General features: G+C 42.2%; 2 protein-coding genes across 2 annotated transcripts in view; one reads left to right on the top strand and one right to left on the bottom strand.

The window, feature by feature from the left end:
- The window catches only part of LOC115820903 (forkhead box protein J3-like), a 38,730-nt gene extending 33,488 nt beyond the window's left edge, over positions 1 to 5,242 (bottom strand). Inside the window, exon 1 of the mRNA XM_030784611.1 lies at positions 5,091 to 5,242. The gene's annotated coding sequence lies outside the window, so the exon portion shown is untranslated. The remainder of the gene's footprint in view (positions 1 to 5,090) is intronic.
- Positions 5,243 to 9,912: 4,670 nt separating this feature from the next.
- On the top strand, positions 9,913 to 21,212 carry rimkla (ribosomal modification protein rimK-like family member A). Its single transcript, XM_030785096.1, has 5 exons — positions 9,913 to 10,075; positions 16,742 to 16,972; positions 18,544 to 18,630; positions 20,310 to 20,513; positions 20,710 to 21,212. The coding sequence occupies exons 1-5, from the start codon at positions 9,913 to 9,915 to the stop codon at positions 21,210 to 21,212; spliced, it is 1,188 nt and encodes a 395-aa protein (XP_030640956.1).
- The last annotated feature ends 2,131 nt before the right edge of the window (positions 21,213 to 23,343 follow it).

Below are 23,343 nucleotides of genomic sequence, written 5' to 3'. Positions count from 1 at the left end.
GGAAACCTACAGATGTTTTACCAATTAAGAGAATCTTATGGAAAATCTTGACAAATGAGTTTAAGTCACGTTAGTTCCACAGAACAGACAAAATGAAAAGTAACTTAGAGAAAATAAGAAAACAGCCATGAATGAGAGCCCTTAAGAGTTCCAGTTTCATTGGCAGATCTTTTTTTTTTTTTCATGAATAAAAAATGAAAGTGCTGTGATATGACACACTTGTGGTCCCTGGGGTGGGGGTGGGTGAATTGGGCGGGGGGGGGGGGGGGGGGGGGGGGGGGTAGAAGAGGATTTATGAAACCCATCTTTACACTGTACCGTTCAGACTCCATCTCACAGAGTGTCAACTACAACCCCACAAACATCCAGCATCCAGCGTGGGGCACTTGTTAAAAATTCATCTATTTACAGCAAAAAATAGATTTCAGCAACCCAGCTGTGTGCAAAATTAAAAGTCTGGCTGCTGAGCCATATCAATAATGGAAGACCTCCCGAAAACTTACAGTAGAGCTTTTCGCAAAAAAGTTCACAAAATAAATTCACAAACTTTTTTTTTTTTTTTCCAATTTCAGATTTATTTCTTTTGGACATATCTGAAATGGATGTGAAATACTGCATGGAAAAGTCGATGAAAAAAAAACAAACCCAAGAAACAGTGACATGTGACAGTAACCAACTGTCACTTCTATCACTCTACAAATTCTACATTCTTCCTTCAATCCTTAAACTGATCTTCAGGATACCTCTTCACTTTGGAGAATGGGTTGGGCCAGTCCTATACTAAAAGTGAAAAAAAAAAAAAATCTTCAGGATTTCTCCTAAAATATGCCCCGCATCTCCGTTAAGTGTCAAGTTTTGGATTTGTTTATATCTTTCTGAATGCTTTAACAACCCCAGAGTATTACGGAGCCAATTCGAAGCTTAATGGTTGGCAAGGTGATTTTTCTGGAAATGGTTTGCCCCTTTTTTTCTCTAAACAAATTCTCTGTGGTTGTGGATGAAAAGTTCAATTTTCATATCAGCAGTCCAAAACACTTTGTTCCAAACAGCTCCGGGCATATCTAAATGACGGAAAAGGCCTCCTTCTGTAAACTCCACCAAGCAGATCATCGTTATGTGAGAAATCCAGTGAAGTCAGCCAGTGTAAATCTACTCTAGTGTCGGCTAAGCTTTCTGCAGGTCGTCTGAGGTGATTTGTCGGTTCTGTTTTTACGATCAGACCAGTTTTTGATCAGGCCTATTGAAGATCTCCAGATCTTGCCTTCCCCTGAAGTGATTCATTAATAGTTGCTTAGAAATAGTGTCTCTTGAACATATTTTCAAAAGCTGAACGTGCTAGCTGGAAGCATTTAGAAAGCTGTTTATAACTGTCTTCCATTTGGTAAAAGTCATTTACCTCTATTTTCAAGTTCTTTGTCAACTGCTTAGAGGGACATGCTGTTGCTAAAACTACACAAAACAACAATCACAACTTGATGGATTAGAAAATACAAAGTTAATAGTTTTAACCTTGAATTTCCTTCACCATGCTAAGTCAAGTCCTAACAAGCGCTTCAGCTTTTCTGGGTTTTAACTAATTTCCATTTTACTAAAGGAGCTAACAGAGAATCATCTAGACAAGTGCCCTGCCATAGGCACCATTTTATTCCCTTCTTCTAATTTGATGCAAATAATCTGCAATTATGAATTCAGATTTGTGGAAACATGTCATGTTTACATATAAAGCTAGGTACATTATCAGGTGGTTACTGTTCACTTAGGAAATCACTGAGATGTTCCAATTGTCTAAGGATGCGTAAGCTTTTGCACAAAATTTTACACGACACCAAAAACAAGTCTTAATTTGAATAATTACTGAGGATGTCTCAGTTTAAACAGGTTTGAACAGCTGTTTTGCCTTTTTATTGCACAGGAGTGCATTTGAAGTTACCAGAGATGGTAACGAATAACAGTAACTGTTAAAAGCCTGAGCATGGTTTTAAGGTATCTATATATTGTGCAATACAGGGACAGTTTTGATTAAACAAATTTTTTTCTTTAGACACACACACTCAAGATCCTCGAAAAATTAGCTGGTGTACAGAGACGATCATAATAGTTTGTGTTACTGGTGCTTTTTAGTGGCCCTACATCTCACCACTGATTGATAACCATTCAAACCTGTTTGTAAATTAATGCTATCCTCAAGCTGTGAAAAACAGTGCTTACATTAACCACTGGAAAAGGCTTTGATGGTGCTCTGCTTGTTTATGGCAAAAGAATTTTCTGCAACTCATGTAGTATTCCACTGATATACAGATTAGCTATGAGTACAAAAACATAACCAGCTCTGAAATCATTTCATGTCATTTCAATATCCCAACATCTCCAAAAAATCTATCAGTTCTCTAACACATTTACTGTGCAACTGATCAAACTCTCTGTCTCTCTCTAACACATGTACACAGTACACAAATTTCTACATACATGAGTAGGCAATATCAAGAAAAAGTTTAAAAACTTACAGTATGTGTAATCATGGTAGACTGTCTGTAGTGAATTCTATTCATTTTTAGAAAATGCTATTGCTGTGAGTATGAGGCTATACACTGTCTCAGGGAGACTTCTAAGAATGTTCAATTCAGATGTCCTCTTAGCTCAGTTATAAGAGAATGAACCATTTTACACTTTGTGAAATATATTCATTTGATGTGTCGTGAGACCTAAAATGTCATCCTGCGAGTAAACAGCCGTGGACTTCGAAACAGTGCATCACAAATCCATAGCATTAAGATGGCGCAAAACCAAGATAATGCTCTTACTTTTGACCTCATTTTCACAGCTTCAAAATTAATGGGCTAAATCTTCGCTCATGATCTGATGGAAAACAAGAGCACCACCACCCAGACTAGCCTATTGTACATAGGTCTGATAACCTTGACATTTTGTCAATATGCACCAAACAGTGTATCGCTAAAAATCAGCGCAACACCAAAATCCTATCAAAATCCCATTTCTGTCGAGTATTTTGTTATAAAGCAGGACATTATGTGTGTATGTTGTCATAACGTGTTATAACATCTGAAGAACTGCAACACTTTCTGCCAAAGTTATTATGTGTATGTTATGGCATAAGATACATCTGATTCTGCATAAAACGTTAAACTCTCCACATATTTCAGTATTAATCTGGTCAGAGATGAAAGACATACAGCTGAATTAAAGCCCAGATAAGCCAAGCATTTTGAAATGACAGAATTTCAGACTGTGGATCAGAAGATTTCTCTTTTCTCTAGCAAACACCACCCCCCCCTCGCCCCAACCCCCCCACCCCCCCCTTCTGAATCACATACTTTAATGTAGCATTAAAGGTTCTTGAATGATCAACTGAGAACTTCAACAAAGGGCAATCACCAGCTAGCAAGGCAGCTGTTCTGCAATTAAAAAACCAAATTAGCCTCAATCAACACTATTTAAGGCGGCACACAAATCTCTGTACGAATAATGACATGGAAAATCTGTTCAGACAGCTATGCTCTAGATAGGAATTACGATCTCAACCAAAAGAGATGGAGAAAAAAAAATTTTAAAAGGAAAGCAGCCAACAACTTTCAAATGGAGCTGTGATCAAATGTTCCTGAGTAATTAGCCCACACAATTTCCTTCAAAGTATCTCAATTCTTGTCAAAAGAGTGTAAAAACTGTACAACCACTTTTACTGCCATCTAATAGACCATGTTTGATAAACAAAATCAGTATAGACAGACAGACAGAAAAGCAGACAGACAGACAGACAGATAGATAGATAGACAGATAGATATATAGATAGATAGATACATACATACATACATACATACATAGACTCATAATCACATTACAAGGCTGAATAGTCTCAGAAGCACTTTTAAAACATTAACCTCTGCAAACAAAAGTTCCACCTTTTAGATTATCAATCATATGTGAATTATATTTGAAAACTAAGTGGTACAGAGTGAGCTATAAAGCTGGGGATCATCCTGGGTCATGCAAAAACCAGATTCAGTTACTATCATCAACATACAATCAAGGCAGCAAATTGTTTATAGAGAGAAAATTGTGGAGAAGGGTCCATTTTCCGCACTATTTGAGTACATGAGATAGATGCAAAAGTGCAACAGTAGCTAACCTGCGTTCTCAGAAGCCACGGCATTAACTGAAGCACTGAGTCGAACCACTGGACAAACCTGAAGATATGACTTATACACCCAACCATTCTTTTACTGTGTTGATGGGTCAGGGCATTCAAATATATTTTCATTTATGAAATGCTTTAAAGCTAAGTGCACCAAGGGAAAACACATATGCCTTTAATACATCTGACAACACTTGATAAATATGTAGCTGCACACTTCTCCTGGTCTAATACGGCACGAGAACACGAGGCGTTTAACTGTCAGCATGACTCTCACATAATTACACCACACGAGTATTTTACGGGTGATCATGACACGGCACACCTTTTTAAATATTAACTTGACAAGTTGTCAAGGCTGTTGAATATAATTTAGACAAAACAACCTACATAATCTTTTCGCCTGTTAGAGTGCTAACGTCATATAAACATGTAAAATCCGTTATACAAGCTGGCAAACTGATGTGGGCTATACACTAACAACTTCACTCACTTAACAGGTTAGCTTTCGTCGGAGGGCATGTACTGCTAATGACCCGCTGAGGTGACAACTTTCTACATGATGAGAAATGTCTGGCTTATATTATTACTATAACAATACGTATGTAATAGTCTTGTAAATTGGCAAAATTGCCATGTAACTAATATTAAATGTACTTCTCTGACCCGTTCTATACGTTTAACAATAATAATAATAATAATGATAATGATAATAATAATAAAAACAAGGACAGCTGTTTAACTCACGTTACATTACTATTTAGCAATCCAGACTCAGAGCTGTCTGCCTGTCTCGCTCATGTCAGCGGGAGAGAGGACCTGTCAAGGCCTGTCCGTAACTCACCCCACGAGCTCAAGTACATTCCTTTGCCAGTGTGAAAAAACATTTTCTTTCTGGGCCTTTCTCAGTCGTATTTCCATATTATCCAAAATTACTTACACTGGTAGCAGTCTTGCTAATACTGTATTATTCTCAGTTGAGACATCAGCACAAGAGAAACAACACACTTGACACACGCCGGATACTTCTTTCCTCAGGATCTCCTTCGACACAAGGTGCCGATGATAGTTTCGTTGACAATTATCCCGGGTAATTCTCCTTTCCCACACCAGTCAGTATGTAGTCAGGAAACGCTTCCCCTTAGTTGATAGACTGCTCTACGCTCAAGCTGCAAACATCCGGGACTCACTCGTAAGCAGAAACCACCGGAACTACTTCCAGTGCCAGCAGGACCGATCAAGATCAATACACTATGCAACTAGTCCCAATTTTACGGACTCTACCCTTGTCTCTTTCTATGAGTGTGCGTGTGTGTACAATGGCTATTGTTTGCTTTTCCCTCCAAAATGGATGTAGTGATGATGTTGAAAATGATGATGCTGGTGGTATCTGCAGCATGGCACTAATAGACCTGATGTTGGACGCAAAGTTACAATCTGTTATTCTGCCGTGATAACCATGATCAAAGTAGCTATCATCATCATCATCATCATCATCACCATCATCATCCTCGTGCCCAAACAGCATCTTTCACCTAGTTTATATTGAGGAGGAGTAAGAACGTACACTAAAACTAATTATCCACGCCAATTTGCATCATCCTTGACTAGAAAAATAAACAACCTGCTTCTTATGATCTGTGCAAATCAATATACATTGTATAAACTGATGCAAAACGAACATATAACTCATTCTTTTATTTTTAGTAAGGTCTGAGTTATGTACCAGGGAAATACATCAAAATACATCAAATAGTGTGACTCAATACTGCTACCATGTGGGAGTGAGAAGCTCTTACAGCCTCAGCATTAAAATATTACATTAAATAGAACATTAAAGAGAAGAGAAAACAAAAGGAAAGGAGTAAATCATCCCATAGCCTTTTGGTGAGGAGAGAAATCAGCCTTAACAACAACTCACAACACCAGACATTTCAGTTACATCAGTTACATGCACTGACTTATAATTTATTCAAAGGCACGTCTTTAAAACAGAAAGGATATTTACATTGTTTATCATGGACACTGAGGCATGTGTAATTGGACCAGCCAGTTGAATTGGATTAGCAACTGACAGAAAACAATATTATTATTATTATTGTTGTTGTTGTTGTTGTTGTTGTTGTTGTTATATAACAAGGAGATGGGCCACCTTTGTCTTCAAAGAAGTTTCTCTTGGAAAGCTGTTACACACATTTTAGATGTTTCCAGAGGGATGTTAAACCATTCAGCAACAGAAAAGAGTTTTCAATGTTTGAGTGGCTGGGAGACAATGGACATGTATGACACTCCTGGTCTTCATAAAACCAGTCTTAAATCCATTTAGCAGTATGTCTGAGGCTGGTATTATTGTATTGGGATATGAAAACTAAACAAAGTTTTCACATTAAGGGTTTCACCTTGTTGTCGGATAAAATGGCTTAGAATCCTTAAGCATAAAGATATCACTGAGTTTAATGATAACACTTAGTAGCTCCCAAAAGACAGTCACGCATAACAGATCCATCAGCACATTTAAAAGATGGAAACAGATAATGTGGTGTGAAGATTTCCCTTAAGCCCCAGGATAAAGCTGCCAGAGGGTTTAAAACAGTTGTAACAGGTCTTATCAGCCTGCATTCTCTTACACTGTTTATGATCAACGTTTTAGATGTAGTACACATGGTAAGGTGATGTTACACACTGGCATATTACCCTGTAATAGTATTACATACTGGCATAGGTTACCCAAGGTTTCCCAAATGCCAAGCTCACAATTAATATCAACACTGTGAAGCTCACAGTATAGAATTTTTGCTAAGACTGGATTTAAAAGGCAAAAACTCAGTTTTGTGGGCATTTCTGAGGCCTTTGGTTACAGTTTGGTGTGGCAGTTTCTGAGAGCCTGCATACTCATGTCAGCGAGCTTTGGCTTGTAACCAGTTTTTCCCTGTCTTGAGGAAAGTTTTTCTTTGTTTTGTATATGTTGTCATGATTTCCAAAAATATTTTGCTTAAAACTAAGAATTTTCCATTTTCTGTGACTAAAGCACCTACATGTTGGGCATCATTTGCTTTCAAAAACTCTAATATAAAAATGTTGATGATGAGATGTCTTTTATATGCGTATCTGAATTAGTATTTCAGTGATTATTAAACACACGTGAGTGCCTCTGAATTTAATTCAGCATACATATACATATATTAGAATAGGAGTCCCTGTTCACTCACGTAAATATGTTATCATTCCCAGGGGTGGAAAAAGTAAAAGTAGAAGTACTCTTGCTAAAAAAAAAAGTACTTTAAGTAGAGTTAAACTGACAACCAGTTTTGTACATTGTTAATGAGTGACTGTTTTACTCTTAATTAAGTATTTTTCAGGACGGATACTTTAACTCTACTTAGAGTACTTTTTTTTTTTTTTTTTTTTTAGCAAGAGTGCCTCTACTTTACTTTTTCCACCCCTGATCATTCCCATAAACTTGGAGGAGCCAATCTCAAAGCGACCTTTAGATTTTTACAACTGACCACATGAGGGCAGCAATTGCTTAATTATAGCTAGGATTTTTTTTTCTAAACAGACATGCCCATCGGTAGTCTGCATGATAACGTCATAGTTTTGAGGAATTAATACACTGTAGGATGTGACAAAATTTTCCCGGAAGATTATATGCTTGAGTTCTCCAGGTTTCTACGTTTGGAATGGGTATTTCTTATTTAAGCACGTGAACAGAGAAAGTGGTCTTTGGAACCATGATTTTCGCTTTTAAAACGGTTTGTGTCAAAGTTTGGAAAGGGCAGCAGTGCCGCACATCCTCACAATGAATTTGGTATCCGATGGAGGAAATGCTCCTCCTCTTTAGGAGTGCCTGATTGGCTGAGGAGTCTGGCGCGGCTGTTGGGTCCATGATTTATGTAGTTGTGCTGGAAGGAGAACAGTATCAGTGAACTATAAAGGAGATGTAGCTCGTGTGCAGAATGCGAAGGCCATTGCAAGAGTTATTTTGCTCTTGAATATTCTTCAAGCTAACAAACGTACAATGGTTACAATTCTGGTGGCTAAATAACCATCAGAGACAGGCGCATACGAACCAGACATATACGTTAGATAATAATAGGTAACGCAAGCGGTTATTTTAACCGCGCACTCATTTTTAATAGTGCGTGAGTTTGTAATTCTACCAGTAATAACTGATATTAAAATAGTTAGATGTACTCACCCACCCACCGCCTCTCTCACACACACACACACACGAGAGGAAAAAATGAAATCGATTCGGCTCGATGCTCATATCTCCTCCTCCCCCTCTCAATGTAAACAAAGCAAAAGTGGGTCACTTGTATAGCATAATTTTTTCTATGAAGGTCACATGAGTTTCGCATCCATGACGAGCCTATCAGATATACACTGATTAGTTAGTTTTTTTTTTTTAAATCAGCTCCTGGAGGAAACGAAAGAGTCTAATAAATCTGCTGAACTTCGCGCTTTTGATAGCCTTTCACTTAAAATAGGTTTTAAGGAACAGAATCTGCTCTCCACAATAATGGGCAGTTTCGATGTTTGTAAAAGTGGTGTTATTGTACTGAATGATCATTTTCATAACATTATAATTATATAATCGACCCTGTGGGAAATCATAGCCATTAGAAAGAAAGAAAGAAAGAAAGAAAGAAAGAAAAATGAGCATGCGCGGCTTAGTCTCACGAGGAAAAAAAACTTCTCAGAACTCGACAAAGCATTTTTATTCCAGCCATTTCAGCATGGAGACAGAGGCGTTGGTATTCACCAAACCTCCTCGCACCCGGTCTGAACCGGTTCGGGGAGGCGCGAGCTCGTGATGAACCCCCCCTTTCTCTGCTGCATCCTCCACACTGAAACCCGCACCCGCTTGTCCGTGTATACTCTCATACGTCATTGCTATTCTCGTATTCTTATTGGCTAACCAAGTTACACGAGCCCCCACACATCCATGGCTATAATTGGTCGAGATGATACAACGAACACTCCTGCTGCGTATGCAGAAAAGACTGCGATTGGTTAGCTGTAGCGCAAGCCCTAGAATTTCATTGGTCACTCTTTGTTCGTGAACGCGAGGAAACGGTAGTAAACGAAGCGCGTGCTTGAAGAAAATTACAGGGTTGAAAATAAACGTGCACCTTTTCAGCACCGCTACCCGTGGATAGCAGGAGTTTAGTCTTCAGTAGAGTATTACATCAGTGAAACTTGGCAAGTGAAGACGACAGAATTGATCACTCTTCATTTCAGCAACCAGACACAGTATTGGTTGTTATTTTCTTTATTCGGCTCGGTAGCGGCGGTAACCCGCGAGTTTTACCGACAGCAGATTTGCGAGTAGGCTTCTGTGAGCCCTGTTAAGGGGCAGCAAGTTAGCTTTTAGTATTTTTGAGAGCAATCGATTTAGCAGTTGTCGTTCCGGTGGATAGCAGAAACAACTTCTGGTTGGAGTCCACGATCTCTGTTTCAGACTCAAAAGTTCTGTTTTGGCGTTTTTCGTCATTATTCAGCGGGATCCTGGATCGGGTGAGGCGGGAGCAATTGGCAGTCTTTGAGGGAAACTAAGTGGAAATCCTTGACTGCTTGAAGTCAGTTAGCATACGAGCAAGTGTGCTAGTTGCAGCCCATTGTGCTGGTATAAAGCAAGCTAGTGTTATTCCCGTCGCTCCCCGACCCCGGATCCCGCGCTCTCGCACAGTCGCTGTCTCTTCGCAGTTTGGGCTCTTTAAGTCAAATTTTAACAGAAAGCATATTAAGGTGATATAAACATGTGTTCCCGGGTGTGGTTTGTAACTGACCGGCGTATTAGCCAGGAGTATCCTCAAGTTCAGATTCTTCGGGCTCTGAAGGAGCGCTGCGTCGAGGATGATGTTGAATTCCGTTCACTCCTCATGGATGAGATTGTGATAACGATCACCGATGGACAGCTAGGTAAATATCACACCTGCATATTTTTGTCGAAATATTGTAATGTCTCTATCCAGCTGTACATGAGTATATGTTCAATGAAATTCGTAAATCGTTTTTGTAAAAATAAACTTGGCTAAAGTGGTATATGCACCTGCCTGCAATGTAATGGGGAATCATGCGTGTTGGCTGCTCGTTCGCTGCTCGTTTTGTGTTGCTATGATAATGCAGCTAGCTAGTTAGCTTTCAGCTGAGGCTTGTGCCGTGTGACGGTGACCGCCTAACCTAGTTTTTGGACAACCTCTTATCAAGGCAAAGAGATGGAATAAGGGACCACTTTTGGTCCTGCGTTTCATAGGAAAAGGAATGTTAATGGTGATGATTTGTCAGGCTGTTGGTTCACAGTGTGTCATTGTTGTTGTTTTAGCAATTGTAAGCAACATGAGCGAACAATTCAGTCGCCGTGTATGGTCACGAGTGTCTGGTCTAGGCTGGCTGAGCGCATTCTCGTCACATAAAGGCATCGATGGCGCGTTTACTGTGGTCTTAAATGCTACCTTTTACAGTTAATAACTACCAATGTTTTAACCGAGACTTGTTTTTTAAAAATGTCCCGAAATAATTCACGGCTTCTTTTTTTGTCAAATTCATAAGAAATCTGAAGCAGCAAGCAGGTGTAAATCGCCTACATCTCCTCCCCTCTACAAAGGACATTGATTGAGGCATTGGTGTAGTCCAAACCCCCATTCTGTCTGAGGCGCAGAAATTGTTTGGAAATACGTTTTTCAAGTCTGCGTTCATTTTATTGTTCTTGTTGCAGAATATAAGTATATTCAAGTAGTTTTCGCTTTCATTGTTTAGCTTTCAGTTCTTCTTTTTAAAATCAGCAGTAAGATTGGTTGAAGTTGAGTTCTTAGCACGCTTGCCATTAATGGCGCATCACAGCACAGCTGTACCGCTAACCAGTGGATTGGTCAAGAGCGGGAACGTCTCGTGTACCTGATTGTTTAAGCGTGTATTATGAAAACGATTTCCAGCACCTGGAACCACGATGCGAGATTAAGCAATGACCTCATTCTAAATAAATGATTAACATTAGCGCGATTCTCTTCACGTTTCTCCAGCCGGCCCCCAATTTGAATAATCAAACTTCAGTAGCGTCCTGCTATCGAAGCAACTGCGTATGTAATATTAGTCCTGCCTCTAATGCATAGGCTACGGGCAACGTATATTCTTGAAAACCTCTTGTTTTATATAAGACCAATGTTGGGGTGATGACGGGGTTCGATGGACACATATCAAGAGGTTTTCACACATTTATATACATGAAAATTAGAAAAGTGAGTTGTTGGGTGACTGAAGTTAATTTGGAGTTAAAATGGCTATGCAGGCACATATATCGAAGACATGTATCGTGATGTGCCTGATACCACTGGTATTTAGTCCGTTTTTTTGTTGTTATGAAAGGGCAGTCTTTCTAAGGCACACATGAACGTGCAAGTTAGAATGAATCTGCAAATCTTTGTTGACAAATGAGTCCGTTTTAACAATATCTTGCAATTAAACATGTAATAACATTTTTTTCCTGAAGTTATTTCAGTCGAACAATAGACTTGCTTTAGACTACATCAGTGACAGACCAGTGATGAAGGATGGTGTTTTGATTGTAAGAACAGCTAAGAGGAGCATCAGCCAGCTCACATGCCACGTGACAGACATTGGATTGACCGCAGACAGGTCTTTGACTTTTTTTAACCCCATGATATTTTTAAAAAACAAAAGGGAAAAAAAGGAAAAAAACAGAAACTAATTTTGGAATTAAATGTGGAAAAATCCACAAGTATCAAAAAGCACGTTTTGGGTTCTTTTCTGGCCAATGCAGAAAATGAGTCTTTATGACTGCTTGAAAATCCATCTCAGGTGTTAATATAGCTAGTCTCAGGTAAGTGTTACAGTGGGTCCAAAATGGGTGAACTCTCTTTCAGTAGCATGTTGGAAAACATCTTTCAACATCAGTGAATATTAGTAAGTTCAATGTTTGACTTTAAAATGTTGGACAGTTGGTTAATTTATCACACAGGCTGATACATGAGCAGCTACACACAGATCATGTTTAGTTATATGGTTTTTGTGCGCAAAAGATTTGGTAAGTCAGTTACTCAAACCAGTACCACCTCTGGATGCCTGAAGTGGACGTCATCGGTGTAAGTAGAGCATGTCTATAACCCAGTCTTTTTTAATCTGCTTTGGCCTGGATCTGATCACAGGGTCCTCTCAGTTGGTGACATCACAGATTAAGGGAAGTGGACAGTTGGACAACAGTGGGTGTGTGTGTGGGCTGATTGCTATCAACGAACACTTCTTGGTTTCTGACATGTTACATCATCAGTATATGACAAACAGTCCGGCATTTAGAGCATTGGGATCAGCACAGAACGATGATTAAAAAAAACAAAACAAAAGAAATTCCCCATACCAAATCAAGCAAACATCAGTAAAACAAACAGGATTTTGAAGAAACCAGCAAACTCTGGCCTCTGTAGCTTTCTGTGGATTCGTTTTTACTATTGTGGAAATAATGAATATTTACAAAATCTCAAACCACCTCAGAAGTTTTGAAAATGATCCTTTGAATCAGTGGATCCCTAAGCAGAAAACTTCAGACCTTCCCCATGTCTCCCTTATCAGTCTCAGATAAGGTTGTGAAGTTGCATAGTCTTCACTGGTCCGGTACATGAATACTCTGCCAAGAGTGTTACATGGTTTTGGAGAGAACGTGCTGTTAAGCCACACAGACGCATCAGGAGCAGCAACAGTCACTGTGCATTTTGGACCTATGACTTGACATTGCTCGAAAAGAACAGCAGAACAGCCCATGGAATTTCACATGTCCCGACGGAGGCAACAGAACCCATGTGTACGGAAAGCTGCGTGCTTACTATCACTAGGGGGGACCATGATGGATAGGACTTTGCGGCCAGGAACAGCGGCTCCACCCTAAGACGACAAATGTAGCACCTACTTACTGTTTTTTTTATCACAACAGCACACGGATACGGCCGTCGCTATGCCTGACACCACTCTGTCATCCGCTGGTCATGGGTTCTCACACCATCATGGGTTCTTACAGCTCCATCTCATGACAGCCCTGCTAGAGACCATCGTCACCCAGTGTCTGTTCACCTCCTGAACATCAGGTTAAACCGAGATACTGCTACATTATTATATAAAGCAACACCGAAGTTCAGTTCCAGTATAGCAAATGTCCCAATGGCTGTTGTGACAGGAAATGTCTCAATCATAGAAGTTAACCTGATACTTACACACAGAATTGAACAGCAATGTAAGCTTTTATGTTGTGATCACACAGAAATGTGTCTTATCAATAGGTTAAGCTTCATTTCCTTGTGTTGGAAGATATTGTTGAACTGTTATGAATATTATGTAACCTGTGATACTTTAATCACGTGTTGTGTAATGTTCTCCCTTCAGGAGAGCAGTTTGTTTCATACTCAGATGGTGAAATTACATTTTTTTATGTTCACTTTTTTGTATTCTCTAGAGACTTAACAGTAGTATAATGTTGTGGTTTTTGTGTACTGTCTATGTGTTAACAGCAGGACCAAGAGCAGATCAGTAACACTGCTCTTAAGACTACGGAATTAGGTTAAGCTTTCATCTATGTGTGTGTCTGTGTCTGTATACGTGGCCTGCAGACTCCGTTTGTTTTCCTGTAGGGAAAGCTCTTGGCACAGCTCAGGCCAGAGCTTGCGATGTTGGCACAGAACACCCCCCCCCCCCCCCCCCCCCCCCCCACGTGCGACGCGTATTGTGACGTTTGTGAGGAATTTACAGAATGCAGACCCGTTTCCCCTCCACTGGACCCACCCCCACCCCCGACACAACAGTTATGAAACCTGCTAGCATTGCTCGACAGGAAGACCAAGAAAGAAAAAAAGAAAACAAAAAAAACCCCAATAACAACATCCGGACAGTAACGTGACGGAGAGAAGTTCTCACTCATAATGGAAACAGCCGGCATACGGCAGCAGCTGCAGGGAATTTTTTTTTCTTCTCTTTTTGGGAGAGAGGCAGAAGTGACACAACTGAAGTAGAGTCAAAACAGATGACCGTGCAACCCCCACCCACCAAAACTTTGTGTGACCTCATTCCTCAAAGGTCCAGATTCTAATGAGCAGCATCTTGTGACTGCCTTTATATTATCTTATCTTATACACTTCTTTTGTTTTGGGCTAGTGTGTTTTCCCTGCCACAGAGATGAGCTTACACCACAAGGTAAGCCACTTTAGACACAATCGGCCTAATGGGGCAACCCGCTATTTAAAAAAAAACACACACACACACATACAGGGAATACACAAAACTTCCTGTCCTCTGGTAAAACTGGCTTTTGGCATCACCTCTCTTGGCATCTACGTGGCTTATTCTATGAAAAGCCAGACGTTTCTTTTTGCTGCGTTGAGGTTTTTATAAGAGAAGCAACATAGGCTGCCTACAGTTCTTCAAGACGCGTTCTTCTGGTAACAGTGTCGTGGCAAAGGAGGGCTAACTGTCTTTGTATCTTACCCCGGAATTCTGGTTGATTTGAAATTTTCACTGCCAAACCTGTGGCATGTCAGAAGACAGAATCTCAGAAATGTTCATAACAGTGAGATAGTTGCACGGTTACTGGAGTAATCGTGACTGTTCTCTGAAACACACTGGGTTTGAGTAATGCGCTGCATCTGGAGGTTAAAAAAAAAACCAGTGTCTGGGAAAGGTGCATGATAACATTGATATACGTAAGAATGACACCATCAAAACCTGATTGTGAAGCTCATGTATGTTTTACACCTCTTCTGTCTGTTGTCTTCCCTCCCCTGCACAGAGAACATATAAGCTGCGTGATGATTATAAAGAGTGTCAGGCAGCACCGTCGCTGACTTAGTGCAATATTTTTCCTCCCCCGCAGCCCTCCCCTCTCTCCTCCTTCTCCTCCCTGCTGTGCCTTCCCCCTATCGTCGGTCTCCGCGTGTCTCCCCAGCTTACGTCCTTAGTTTCTCTTCCCTCTTGTGATGCCCATGAAAAAAAGGATCTCCTTATTTCTGCCGCCACTAGATTCATGTGCGGCGCCTCTTTGTGAGGGTGGATGAAAAACAAAGAGGGCGCAGATGGCGATGACTCCGCCGCAGCTCTAATGGAGTCGTCACGAGACTGAGGCGTGCGCCGATGGCACCTGTCTCTACGACGGTGAGATCGATGCCTTTGGCATCTCTCTCTCTGTGGCGAGGGAGAAATGCCACGTCAAAAAACTCGAAATCCTCTCCTCTCCTGCCCTCTCTCTCTCTTCTCCTTCCCTGTCTCCTCCATTGCCTTGCGCCGCGTCCCCTCAGACCATCTGTCTCTATAGCCCTTGACAGCTGCGTCGAGAAAGGAAGAAAAAAAAACTGCTCGTCGATGGTCTCCTCTCTTTTCGCCTCACGAACTTGTTTACTCAACCCTTTTTCAGAGCCTCTTTTAGGATAGCGTGACACATATACCTCACCCTCACCCCCCCCCCCCCATGCACACCTCTGTGAAAGACATTCTTTTTTTGGTGGCTTCTGTATATTTAATATGTCTGCTTTCTCCGACTCTGTGTCACTCTGTCTTCCTAATATATAAAAATGTCAGTAGGTGAATATCAGTGATTTACAGAGACGGTGTAGTCTGTCAGAAGCTGTGGACGTGATCAATGGCGCTTCTCTTACGCACCATTCATTATCCCTCAGGGCACAGGCAGGGTGCGTGGATTTCCTCTTTGCTCTTGCAGTATGGTGATTTGTTGAACATGAGGCAATGCTCTCCTTTGCCGTTGGGTTCATTTATGGGCCCTAGAGTCATTTTTATGTGGATGTTGCCTTTTACGTTCACGTTTATAATTGCACCTCGTACTGACTCCTTTACCCGATGAGGTAAACATGACACGAAGGCTTCACTAACGGCCTTGGTGAACATGAGGTCTGTTGGTGTGATTTTTAGTGCCTCTGACGCTTTTGTGTTTTCTAAAACAAAAGTCTTAAGTATTGTCAGTCAGCGGTCTTAAATAAATCTTGGAGTGTAATTAAAAGGATGGAATGGGAAGGAATCTGGGTTAGTAGGCCAGTATGTAAATGAAAGCAGAGAAACACAATTGTGTGTGGTGCAGTTGTGCAACGGGGGCGTCACGGGAGGATTTTTTTTTTGTGAGAGGGCCTTTGATACGGGTTCATCAGTATGAGAGGGACAGCACCACTTCTCTAGTGTGTCTGTCGTCGGTTGGCCGCGTCCAGCTTGTGCCGAGAGTGAGTCGAATGCTTGGAGGGTGAGAATAAGGCAGGCAGGGAGGCTCAGCTCCAAATGAAAGACTAAACAGCCGGCCGCTGCCCAGGCGTCTGGCCACAAGCCTCAGCTCAGTGAGCACCGATGTTAACGGCCAAGCAGACGACGCAACCCAACTCGTGGTTTTGGGTTTTAATGAGAGCTTGTTCTTCTGTTTGAATCCAGAATGTGGTGTTGGGGGGGGGGGGGGGGGGGGGGGGGGGGGGGTATAGTCCACACCAACACTGAATGCACAAGTGTTTCTATGTATTTTCTTTCCGTGTTAGGCGCTTGTCTTTCTCCCTCCGTTTGACCACCTCTCTTTCTTTCTTTCTCTCTCTGTCTCCACAGGTCTTCGCGTTGGGCAAGAGATGGTTACGTCATATCCCCAGGTTGCCGTGGTGCGGGTCCCCACGCCATGGGTTCAGTCTGACAGTGACATCACCGTGTTGAGGCACCTGGAGAAGATGGGCTGTCGGCTGGTCAACAGGCCACAGGCCATTCTCAACTGTGTCAACAAGTTCTGGACCTTCCAGGAGCTGGCCGGCCACGGAGTTCCCCTCCCCGACACCTACTCATACGGTAATGCAGCCCGAATGATGAGTTAGATCCGCACAGTGATTCCATTTTACCCAGACAGCTGTGTTAGATTAAAAAAACCTGTGGTTTCGGTTTTGTGATAAACATACTGCCAAGGCACCACTTACTTTTTAAAATAACCTACATGAAACACACAGTCAGTATCCTGTGTATGCAGGATATTCAGTTTGTTTGGAGTTTGAATAAGAAAGCCCAGAATGTCACATTATTACATTGTGGCACATGTATTAAAGCTCCTACTTTGACAAGGCAGGTAAGTTTGTAAATGGATGCATATGGTTGTCCTTGCTGGACAATATTGTGGATTTCATCCACTTACATGGCTATAATTCCCTCATATGTTAACACTGTATTTCTACCATCTAATGAATCTCACGTGTGGACAATGCAATGTAGGAATGCACACCCTTGCAGAAATGTAGGACTAAGGACCCAGTCCACATTGCCTTGTTCTGCCTGTCTCAAAACATTTAACATCTGATATATGATAGGCAGATTTAGCCTAAAACCAGAGCATGCAACACACAGGCAGAGAGAGAGAGAGAAAGGCAGATAGAGGGAGAGAGAGAGAGAGAGGGAGAGGGAGAGAGAGAGAGAGAGGGAGAGAGAGAGAGCCAGCCCATGAGGCCACGCTGTTTATGTAACCATCCTCTGTTTTGAGGGCGGGATATGGGACTGTGGGACTGGATGAAGTCCTCATGACCAACTGAATAAAAGCAGAGGTGGAAAAAGAGGGGGGTGGAGAGAGAGAGAGGGGGAGATGGGGGGGGGGGAGGGAGGGAGGGATATGCTGTAGCGGCTGCTGTTGTTATGACGTGGGGGCCAGAGCAGCAGCCGGGCCCGTCTGTGTCTGACATGTGCTGCTGCCGGCGGCGCGCGCACGCGCTCGCTGGCTCGCTCTCTGAATGTGGACGTGTAGAGTTTTGGAAAAGGCATTAGCAGCTGAGGGCAGAACACATCTGCTCCACATGTCCACAGCTAACACTGAAAAAAAAAAAGAAAGAAAGAAAGAAAAGAAAACGCCACACCATCCAACGAACATCCACCTTATCTTCCATCAAGTGTTTTGGAGGACTCGTTCGTTTTCAGCAGCTAGTTTTCCAGCTACTTTTTCATTAAAAAAAGAAAGCTATCAGTTACTGTCTGTCCTGTAGCTGTGATAGAGTGAGGAGCTAGGACACAGAAGCAATGCTATAATTAGCCGTTTTGCCATTCCTTTCCTCTCTTAAATCAGCCTCTCCCCAGACAAATCTTTTTTTTCCACTAGACAGTGAAATACAGTGAAAGACTGCAAGCAAGTACTTTTTCGCATCAGAAAATATCATATTACTCAAGCACGCCGTTAGTCAGTGCCACGTTGATTTAAAAAGGAACAAAAAAAATAAAAAATACACGACTGGCCATCTTGCTGCAAAAATCCCATGTGATAAGGGCGTGTCCTTTTAATAACACTCAGGAATTTAACGGTTATGTTACAACACAGATATAATCTCGTCCTTTATGCTGTTGGTCAGTATGCGTATGTGTGTTCACGGGGGTCCACTCGTCCACAGGTGGCCATGACAACTTTCGGAAGATGATTGACGAGGCCGAGCCTCTTGGGTACCCAGTGGTGGTAAAGAACGCCCGTGGACACAGAGGTGAGTCAGGCCCTGGATCTACAGCCCCCACCCCCCTTCTTCCTTTCCGCCAAACCCTCGTAAATCACACAACACAGGCCACTGTCACTGAACCATCTTTCACTCCCGCTCAAACTGCAGCCTGCCTCCAGCAACACACACACACGCACACGCCCCCTGCCTAGCATTCACCACTGAGGTGCTAACTGGACATGGACATGCCGGGTCCCATCACTAAATTTAAATGATATCTCCTGCCAGATTATTCACTCTTCCTATCATTTCACGTGCCTCATGCATACGTTTTGACCGACAACTCATTTTTACCCTCGTTTGAAGCACTTGCGCTTGTTCTGTCGATATCTAAAAATGGTGTAGGTTCACCTCCCTGGGTTCATTACTTTATTTCCAATCTGATTTTAAAATACACAATAGCACCTGGCTGCCGCCTTATTGATGTTCATTCGTCCTTAGCCGGCTTTCCATTGTTTGAATTGCTGCTAATGACGTCTGGACAGCGAGGGCCATTAATGTTGTATTGTTTAAACACAGCAGCCATTGGATTGTCCTCTATGCCAAATGTCATTACCATGTTAGCGGCTTGCTCTGGACTCCATCGTTAAATGCTACTGGGGTAGAACAACCCTGTGGGAAGCAGTCAGTAAAGCAAATGAGCTATATTAGCTCTTTAGGACCTATGGTAGCTTGACTCAAACATTGCTTGCTATATTTGAGATGGAAACAAAAAATGAAAAGAATTAAATCAGGTCCAAGCCAGCTGAACAGAAAAGCGCTGCACACCTGCTTATAGACTTGCAGTGGGCTGTAAGCTCTCAGTGGTGCCTGGGGAGGAAGAGGGAGATTAAGAGTGAACTAGATCCTGGATCAGGCTTAAAGTGCAGAGCAAGACTTAGAGAGGAGACTTCATATGTGTTGTCTTTCTGTCACACACCAGAGAAAGACAAAAGTGTGAAAGAACAGATGGAGAAAGGAGGGGAGATGGCTCATCTCTCAGAAAAGCTTGTAGAGGATGTGAACCATCCATTTTCATTATTCACCTCAGAGATGGGTGAGAAATCGTACTTAGATATTAACGTTTTACAAAGCACTTAGTCACAAGTACCAAGACACACACACGCACACGTATGCACACGCGTACGCACACGCACACTCAGTACCCTTATGACTGAGGCTTTTCCTCCTCCCTGTGCCTCCTCCTCAAGTGCTAATTAAAATGTGCTAAGGCATTTTTCCCTTTGCCTGTGAAAATGCGCTGTGCTACTCCTAGGCTGTTAGTGTGCTCTCTGTTTTAATTGGTTTAGGTTTTAGGGGAATTACCTCAAGTCGTTTGTTGGTGCTGTTCAGGCAGATGGCAAGACTTGTCTATAAACATCTTATTTCCTGCAGTGTAGTCTAACATTTAAGAGAACGCTGAAGAACATGGACACTTAGTGGAGATGGGTACATGGAGCACTGCCTTGTTCATATTGAGAGCAGATGGATGAATGCTGGAAGTAGTAAGATACAGTAATGCAGAACTCCCACACAGTTGAGAGGAAGGATTAAATTGATGGCGCTCTGTGAAAAATAGCATCAAAACACAACGCTGCTTTGTTTGTATGGCTCAGCTGCTGTTTACTAGATATTAAAAATCCTGGGTTAAGCTGACTATTGTCTCATCTCTTGCGATTTCTTCTCAGGGAAGGCCGTTTTCCTGGCCCGGGACAAACATCACCTGGCTGACCTGTGCCACCTGATCCGTCACGATGCTCCCTACCTGTTTCAGGAGTATGTGAAGGAATCTCACGGGCGGGACGTGCGTGTGGTGCTGGTGGGGGGCCGTGTAATTGGCTCCATGCTGCGCTGCTCCACCGACGGACGCATGCAGAGCAACTGCTCCCTGGGTGAGGGGTCTCTCTCTCTCTCTCTCTCTCACACACACACACACACTCTGAAAATGGCATGTGTGACCCAAAGAGGAGAAAAATAGATGAGAGGAAGAGATAACAAATGTAAAATAATATGCTAAGTGTGAAGATAAAAGTCTAAGCATGTAGTACAAATGGATGTAAAAACCTGGCTCATTCCTCTTTCCTGCAGGAGGTGTTGGCATGATGTGCCCCCTGAGTGAACAGGGTAAGCAGCTGGCAGTGCAGGTCTCCAACATCCTGGGCATGGACGTGTGCGGCATCGACCTGCTGCAGCTCAACGACGGCTCCTTCGTGGTGTGCGAAGCCAACGCCAACGTGGGCTTCATCGCCTTCGACCAGGCCTGCGGCATGGACGTGGCCGGCATCGTGGCCGACTACGCCCTCTCTCTGCTGCCCAGCCGACTCACCCGAAAGATGTCTCTGCTGTCGGTGGTGTCCAGCGCCAGCGAGAGCAGCAGCGAACCTGGAGAGGTGTGCCCGCCGGTCAACGCCCTGCCAGAGGCCGTCTGCACCATGAGCGTGGGCTCCACCTCCAGCGAGAGCGACCCGGAGCTGGCTGACTCGCGCCACACTCCCGCCCCAAAATTACCCGACCTGGCCGGTCTGCCCCCTGACCCCAGCTACAACATCAACAGCCTGCTCGCTAACGAGATTAAACTATTGACTGAGTGAGCTGGACCTAGCCACATGATACACACACACATACATATCGATACATACACACACACACACACACACACACACATATGAACTCACACACACAAACACAAACACAGCTACATATACAGATACTAAAAGCGCAGAGGAATACACACAGACACATGCGGACAAGTGGATGTTCTTGATGCATACCAACATATAAAAGTTACACACAGAATACAGTACATGCATACAGTATACAGACAAACACAGAAAACTGCCCTCGAACAAAAATACACACACACACACACACACATACACACATCATCTCATACTAACCCACCCTGTAAACACAGTGAGGTCTGAGGCTGCTCCCCTGACGTTCCTACCCCCACAGCTGATAACAGCAAGGACTGGTTTACAGTGTATTGTGGTGGTCAAGCAGTAGCGTTGTAGGCTAGCTGGGATTCATGAATTACACAACACAGAATGAGTTTGCCATTGCCTGTGAGGGTGCATTGCAAAGGAGTGGGGTTTTTTTTGGTTCATGATTAGTTGAAGATCCATCCATTCCAACACATCATCAAAAACCTTTCATTAATCTGGACCTATACGCACTGGACTTGGGAGGGAGGGGTATACACACAAACACACACACACACACACACACACTCACACACACACACTTACTTTTTCAAAGAACAAGGAAGGAAATCACTCCGTTTTAGGTCATAACCCCCCTGAAAGACTTGAGTTCTGTGGAATGAAGTGTTTGGTGATGGTTTTGCTTGAAGAGAGTAAAGGTCCTTCATAGAAACCTAACACAGGACTGAATGGCGAGATTTCACCCTTCTAACACTAAGGTTTTAATAAATCTGAAAAGAGAGCTACACAGACTATTTGTTAACCCAAACCTTTCATTATCAGTCAGGCACAAACACTGTGTGCAGACATGTAGCAGAGCGCATCACGTCGCTATAAAATTCATAATACGAAATATGACTTTATAAGGAGCAGCCCATTTTAACAAAACGCACTTTAAAATGCATTTTTATCCTGATTGATTACACTGAGGAAACACCAAGGGAAGTTTTTGTTATTCTATAGGCATATAGAGAACATGAAGAAAAACTGGCTCACCATTTTACTGTGAAGTGTCGCCTCAGAAAAAGTGACTTCTCACTGCCAAGTATTAAAAATGAACTCAATAATCATACATATCAACATGCACTTATAATCTCTAATGAAAATGGACAATTCCAGGATTTTTTTCGCTCTCTCTCTCTCAGTAATAACTAGGATCTGCATAGTAAGTTATAGATCTAGAAATGAAAGTAGACTTTTTAATGCAGACATGTTCGCTAGTTTCACAAAAACCGTAAGGGCTGAACGTTTTGCCAACACTTAACTCTTGACATTCAATAAGCTATTGTCTACAGCTATTCTGTCTGTACAAAAACTGCAACAATAAACATGAAATGTCAACCAAAAAAATGGGTGCTACAACTTCTCTCAATCCAGCCCAAGATGGTTTAGGCCAACGATATCAAGGATGAAGAGATAATGATTCAGTTTATGACAATGGCCGTTCATATCGCTAGACCTTTTTTTTTGTTTGTTTAAAATTCAACCAACACCATTTCGCCACTGCTAAGAGAAGACATTCAAATCCTTAATCCCATCACTCACAGTTACCACCATATTCCTGGCTAGAGCGTGTAGTTACCATGGTAACGCTGACTCAACCCGTCGTTCTGTCCAGCGCGGTGCAAAAGGAGAGTTATTACATGACGGGTAGAACAACCCTGAGATTTAGAAAGCACAAGCCATTTTTATCCGTGCCACAAACAGTTCTCTCTGTGCCATTTTACAAGCTTCAACTAATGCCAGCAGGGTCGACTGAGAACCTAACTGTCTTGCATTTTCCAATCAAAACTAAACTCAGGGAAGCAGCCTAGATCTCCCTATCCACCTGTTCAAAGCATGAGACATATCCATCTTAGTTAGAAATCTGCCTATATTGTGTATTGACAGACAGAAAACTGCTGAAAAAGCATTAAAAAGTTTTAAAAGATATCTAAAAAAAAAAGGAAAAAAAAAAAAAGATGCGGTGTACTCTGAAGGTTAACATGCACTTTTCCTTGCTTGTTTTATAATGTTCAGT

This window comes from Chanos chanos, chromosome 9 (assembly GCF_902362185.1).
Source record: "Chanos chanos chromosome 9, fChaCha1.1, whole genome shotgun sequence".
NCBI lineage: Eukaryota > Metazoa > Chordata > Actinopteri > Gonorynchiformes > Chanidae > Chanos > Chanos chanos.
The sequence above is the reverse complement of the archived record's forward strand: the minus strand, read 5'-3'. Positions and strand labels throughout refer to the sequence as shown.

What these genes read in the sequence shown, in the direction of transcription:
- rimkla (XM_030785096.1), top strand. Translation starts at nt 9,913, where the DNA reads ATGTGTTCCCGGGTGTGGTTTGTAACTGACCGGCGTATTAGCCAGGAG. An exon ending in GATCACCGATGGACAGCTAG is followed by an intron (nt 10,076 to 16,741) that starts GTAAATATCACA and finishes CTGTCTCCACAG; the next exon opens with GTCTTCGCGTTGGGCAAGAG. An exon ending in CCCCGACACCTACTCATACG is followed by an intron (nt 16,973 to 18,543) that starts GTAATGCAGCCC and finishes ACTCGTCCACAG; the next exon opens with GTGGCCATGACAACTTTCGG.